General features: G+C 33.5%; 1 protein-coding gene across 1 annotated transcript; it reads right to left on the bottom strand.

Moving 5' to 3' along the window:
• Positions 1 to 119: 119 nt before the first annotated feature.
• Positions 120 to 2518, bottom strand: LOC132754782 (sodium-coupled monocarboxylate transporter 1-like). Its single transcript, XM_060745497.1, has one exon. The coding sequence runs from the start codon at positions 2078 to 2080 to the stop codon at positions 620 to 622; it is 1461 nt and encodes a 486-aa protein (XP_060601480.1). The 5' UTR covers positions 2081 to 2518; the 3' UTR covers positions 120 to 619.
• Between the last annotated feature and the right edge of the window lie 4279 nt (positions 2519 to 6797).

Genomic DNA, 6797 nt, shown 5'->3' with positions numbered 1-6797 from the left:
ACGTATTATGTCAAAATTTTGAACACTGTTGATGAAAATGAATATATAAACGTTGCTTTAAAGAAATTATAATCATTTCTAAATAGATCTAAAAATAACTGAAAGAAGACAAAACAAGATTGTTTTGAATTCTACTTTTGAAATAATGAGTTCTAAAACAAACTGGATCACTGATAGAAAAAAATACTTCACCGAACTGTTCATATTTACAATTATATATGGCTTCAAAGAAGCGATTGTCTAACTTTTTTGTCGTCTTTTTCGTTTTCAGTAATCTCGCTAGTTTTTTCACTTTGAGTTACTTTTGTAAAACAACAGCATAGACTGGTACAGAGTGGCATTAAATATTTTGAGTCGGGGTTGTCTCTGTCTTCTTTATAAGTGACCAGACTCGCAATTATTCCCACAAAAATTGTAAAGAGAGTTCCAATAGTTGAAAATAAAGCATATGAAAGAGTATAAAGTTTCCCGATTCCTTTCACACCATCGTCTTTACTGACGTCATATCCGCTCGCTCTTGTTAAGTTTGATATCATATCCGGTCTTGTCGTAGATTCATTATATTCTAAATAATGCGTAGATATATCAAGAGTAGAATTATGTACGTAAACATTTGTAGTTATTGTTGAATTGATGACTGAGCATGAAGTATTGGCGGAAGTTGTAACGGTCTTGGACGTGGAATATCACGTGACACTGTTGAACCAATACATATCCAGAATGTAAACACGATTCCAGTTATTCCGCCAATGATTGCACCTTTGTCTGTTGCCCTCCGAAAGAACATGGACAGGAAAAATATCCCTACTAAAGGTCCTGTCGCTGCGCCCATTACGCTGAATAAAATCTGGGTCAATGAACCCTCAAGTTGGCTTATAATAAACGCAACAGCTATTCCTACCCCGCCATAGACAACAACTGTAACTTTAGCGATAACAGTTAGAAAACTGTCCGACAGTGTGAAATGTGGTCGGATGAAGTCCTCTACGGTAACAGCCGATAGTCCGGCCAAAATAGATGACAATGTGCTTAGCGAAGCACTGAACAGGGCCGAAATGAATAGACCAGATAGGCCAGGATAGTTTCGGAAAATTTCAGCTATCATATATGGAACTATTTGGTTAGGATTACGAATTCTCCCTGATGAAATTGGGTCACAAGCGTTTACAGTGTAGTACGCGAAACAAACTAGTCCAACTGACATTGATAACGTCTGCATTACTATAAACACTGGTCCAGCAATGAATAAAACTTTCTTAGCATCCCCAATGGTTGGTGTTGAGTTAAACCTTTGTATAGTTGACTGACTTAGCGTTAAAGAAAATGATCCAATAAAGGAGCCAATCAAAACAGTCCAAAACGTATGACGTATTGTTGGATTAGGACTAAAATTTAACATATCCAAGCGTCCAGTTTTGATATTCTCCTGAAAGACGACGCTAACACCTCCTGTATCTATAGTTCCTTTGATCAAGGTTGACAGAATCCCAATTATTATGATAAAACATTGTAAAACATCCGTCCATATAACTGCAAGAATTCCACCAATTGAAGTGTAAATTATGGCAGCAAGCGCAATACATAGAATTGATGTCCATATGGGTATTTCGGTGACCGACTGCAGTGCTATAGCTGGTCCAAGCAGTACGATGCCCATGTATATACTCTGAGATATAATACCTATTGTCACACTTAAAATCCTGACGCTGTTATTTCCATAGCGAAGTTGTAAGTAATGATAAACACTGGTAATTTTTAACGGGTACATAAGCGGCACAATAATTTTTGTAGCGAGAAAAATTGCTGCGCATTGCCCGATATTAAACAAACAAATCATGTATCCGAATAAGTAAACTTCCGCCGGAAATCCCAAAAGCATGATGGATGACTGAAACGTAACAACGAGGGATAGAGCAACCGGTCCGTATTTTAATTTGCGATCGCCATGGAAATAATTTAGGGTAGTATTCTTTTTACGTCCGGTAAAAGCGAAATATATTCCAATGGCTACTGAAGCCAGCACTGTAAGTGAAAACACAATGTAATCCACGATTGTAAATGTTTGTTTGATAATCGCCATTGTTTATTTCTTTGATACAGCAATACTTTAAAATCCAGAATGATTACTGGTTTAAATTGTTATGTATTTATCCATGCATCTATATGTAGCTAAACTCTTATCTTATGTAACTGTTGTTGCCAGTACCGAAAACACAATTAAAAAATATTCCCTCATTCATTTTCCAATAATTATTTTTCAAGTAAAATGGCAGACGAACTTTTGAAAGCTTGAAATAGATCAAAAATGATAGAAACAGAAACTCTTCAGTATATCCCGATTAGCTAGCCAATCAGTGCATTACAAAAATTTGCGTAATGGGGCCAACGTATCAATGGAATGCCAGATAAGTGTAATGGAAATAAAATTTGTTTCCACGATACGAAATTATTATCATTTGAAATTTATCGAAACAGCTTTCCTCGGTTGCATCTGTTTAAAGAAAAATTAAAGCGTCTGGCTCGAGTATATTGAGTTGTATTTTTTAACACGTGAAGTAGAGAACAGAAGAATGTGACAAAATATCTTAAACTTTTCAGTTATCTTTATTCATTTTGGTCTATTATCATAATAATTATCATCATAATTATCACCAAATCAAGCTTAGAAATCGTTTTATGTCTTTATGTTTAATCATGTAGCACATTTACTCCACAAAAGTATCTTCTTTTATAGATATATTGTAAAAGAAAATTATGCACATCCATGCCGCTTTAAAGATGTTTAATAAACAAGATTTACGTTACAACTTCTTTTTCAAAAGGTTCGACACAATCTTTATACATAAGTTTAAATTCATACAAACAAGAAAATGAAAACAAGTTTTTTATTTTATATAAGCGGAACGTAAATCTTTGGGTCGAGTGAAGAGAAAAATTTTCTGATTGATTACGTCTGAAAAAGCCGATTTTGAATAAAATTTGGTTCAACGCTTGGGGCAAGTGTTTATCGTCCGACTTAAGAATGTTTTGCGGAGCGGCGGAGTATATCTTTTCGCGCGGCTACCTCTAGATAACGTTGAGATATTTTAATCAAAATATTGGCGTTCGTAAAACAATGTAGTTATATAAATGGAATGAGCACAAACGCCTAGGGGATTCAATGATATTAAATTTTGTGGGAAAATGATAAAATATCAATCAGTTATGATATGGGAAATCAGCGATTCTCATTAAAACAGGCCCATTTTTTCTCTTTATTTGTTTGAAAATGAAAAGAAACGCTTACCTGTTGGAATAAAAGTCAGCGTTATAAAATAAATATATGTTGCTCCACTTTAGTTGAGAATCTAACTCACACGTTTTGTCTGTTTAATCTTGAGATTAAAATGAACATAAATGACAGACTTTATGAGAAATTTCAAATTTTAGAACATTTTGATATTTGTTTTTATTTTTTTTCCAAGGTTGTTATTCTTTTAAATTTTTAAGCGTGAAATGGGTTCTCAATAGTTATTTGATATTTTGTATATACTCGGCCAACTCATTTCATTATTTAATTATTCAGAAAGCGGTGAGATGACAAGATTTTTATTCCTTCAGGTTATGCCGATGCATGTTTGATATTTTGAGTACGGAAAGTGGCAGTACGGAAAGTGGCGATATATACCGATTATTCACGAACTTAGAACAGAACAGAACAATAACTTTTCAATAAAGCAGCTAATTGCAACTTTTCGGCCCTTTCCATCAGTCTTCGGAAAACACAGAACGGATGCGGTATTCGGTCCAACCTACGCTAAGAAACTAATCATGTAAACAAATAGTAATTTAATGCTGGAAGTTGTTGACAAGTTTATTTCAAATATTTGTAGTTAAAGTCCACCTAAAATAAGTGAATTGATAGATACAAAAGCAAACAATACATTATTTCTATATTTATTATTATGGTTGTAGAAACCGAAAGTACAAAAAACCCAACCTGTTGACATTTAGTCGGATTTGTTTAAAATATATTGTACATCAGTGGGCATATCTAAATTACAAATTGTTGTCAGACATATTTTCAATCATATTCGACATATGTGTACCGAAACTGACTTTACTTTTCTTTTGGATGTCAAATTTATACATTTGTGTTTCTGTTTTTATCTGAAACCACGTGGTAGAACTACTTTCAATCCGTATTGTTTCCGAGGTTATTATAGATAATAACCGAGGATGTTCCGATTGTAAAGCAGCATAATCTTCTTTTATTTATTCTTTTTTTTTTTTTTGGGGGGGGGGGGTGAACCACAATTAGTTGTAAATAAATATAGGTATAAGAGGTAATGCAAATATGATATAAGAGCTAAATTTTTCAAAGTTAATTGTTTGATATATTTAATATTTAACAGATCTAAAGATTTATGGACGCTAGGTTTAACATAGTAATAAGATTTAATATATTTCTCTCTAAGTTCATTACAGCACGGACAAATGATGAAATGATGCTCATCTTCAACTATATAAAGATTTAAGAATCAAATTCAAATTGCCATATTGTTTTCCAAATCAAGATAGAATATATCGATTACTGGTATATAAGAAAAAGTATAACTTACATTATTTAAGTAAATTGTTTAGGGATGTAGTTTTGATAGAAGAAAGGAATATTTTTTTTAAAAAACGTATCATTTTGCTTTGAATAAGTATTAAATTTGTTATATACATACTAGTATTCCTATAAGGATTCAAATTTGATATGCATAACATTTACTCAATGCAGCGTTTTGTTTTGTTATATTAATTATTGTGTGTTTGCGATAAGTATATTTATATTTGCATTGCCATAGGCAGATTTGTATCTGTACTTTTAGGGTGGTTGATCAAGTGACATTTTTGACACCGGGTAACCGTTAACGGCCACGCCAATGTCTTAAAAGGTTGTTTCCTAATGTTTTGTTACATCTTCTCCAAATCCCTCCCGAGGCGTGCACGTCGCGGAGAAGGCGCACAGCAGGTCAAGGTCAAATTGTCTTCAGTACCAGAGATGATTGGTTGACCTGTGGTGACTAACACGGGAGGGTGGCACTAAAAAGAGCCATTTTACAGCTATTGACAAAAATGAAATAGTTGGTTCAATTTTCCTTGATCTCTCTAAAGCTTTTGACTATGTGGATCACTCTATTATTATTGAAAAGCTTAGAATGTATAACCTTCATCAGTTGCTTGGTTTTCCTCCTATTTAGATTGCAGAACCCAACAAACTTACATATCCGGTTTATATTCAGAGTAAAGTTCAGTAACTACTGGAGTTCCTCAGGGCTCAGTGCTAGGTCCTATACTGATTTTAATCTATATCAATGACCTGCCTTTGTCTATGGAAAAATCAGAAACTGATATTTTTGCTGATGACACTACCCTTTCAACCTCTGATGTATCCCTTAAGAGTAGTTGAATCTCTTACTAATGATCTTTTAAATGCCAACAAATCAATGTCAACAAAACTAAGGTCATGTTTATTTCCTCAAAACACAAGCAAAATTATATTCATGAAAATAATCCTTGTATTTCATATAAAACAGAGCAAATGTTTTGTAGCTCTGAAGAAAAATTATTGGGTATTACAATTAATAACACATTGTCTTGGCAAAGCCATATTGATAATGTTCTTAAAACTGTAACTCATTGTTACATTTATTATCACGTATGAAGTTATTCATATCTATACCTGTGCGTAAAATGTTTTACAATGCATATATTTTACCACATCTTGATTATTGTTGCATAATTTACGGCAACTGTACGTCTTTTCTAGAAGATAAACTCATTAGGTTCCAAAAGAGAGCTGCAAGACTAATTCTAGAGGAAGATTATGACACCCCATCTGCTGAACTTTTTTCTAAACTCCGCTGAATGACCTTTTCACAGAGGGTTTTTCAAAAAGCTATTATGATGTTTAAAATAATGAATAATCAAAGGCGCCTTCCTATTTATTGAATAATTTCATTTTATCGTCAGATGGTCGTACTCGCATTTTGTGTTCATCATCTGATTTTCAACTTTATACTCCTAGACCAAATACTGAACAATTTCGTAAGTCTTTTGTTTATTCTGCATCTTGTATTTGGAACGCCCTTCCTGATTATATTAAGTCTGCTACATCTGTGAATCATTTTAAAACCTTATACTTGAGGTATTATCACACATTGATGTATACAAATTGTTAATCTGTATGTTTTTACATTTATGTATTTTAATAGTTTGAATATGTAAAATTTATATTGTTCGTTGTTGAGGGCCTCATGGAAGATTGATATGTTTGTTCAAATGAGTTCTCTCGTTAAACAAAGTCTTTATTATTATTATTATTATTATTGTTATTATTATTATGTTTGCTGCCTTTTTGCTGACGTCACGGAACATGGTGTCTTGACAGTATTGTCTTTCCTCCAACGAACGAAGAACAGGTTAAGGAAGATCGGCATGAAAAAGACGTCCCCGAAGAGATTTCTAAACTGGACCGGCATGGACGCTGAGATTTCGGACACATGGAGTTTCCGGCGCCGAGCTAAAATAAAACTTATATATAAACCTGGTTATAATTGCTTCTTGACCCCCTAGGGTAATGGTCAAGGTCACTGTTACTAAAAATAAAAAGATTTCCGGATAATAGCTAGAGTTAACAATGAGATATTGTTATCAACTTGGTATAGCCAGCTTATATATAAAACGTATTTGGGATTGCTTTTGGACGGTCACCGTCACTGTTAAAAAAAATAAAACACAAAACTGGATTCCGGTCGATAACTAGAGCA

The sequence above is a fragment of the Ruditapes philippinarum genome, unplaced genomic scaffold (genome assembly GCF_026571515.1).
Source record: "Ruditapes philippinarum isolate M1 unplaced genomic scaffold, ASM2657151v2 ctg2862_1_1_1_1, whole genome shotgun sequence".
Lineage (NCBI taxonomy): Eukaryota > Metazoa > Mollusca > Bivalvia > Venerida > Veneridae > Ruditapes > Ruditapes philippinarum.
Note: the sequence above shows the minus strand (reverse complement) of the source record. Positions and strands in the feature narration are given on the sequence as shown.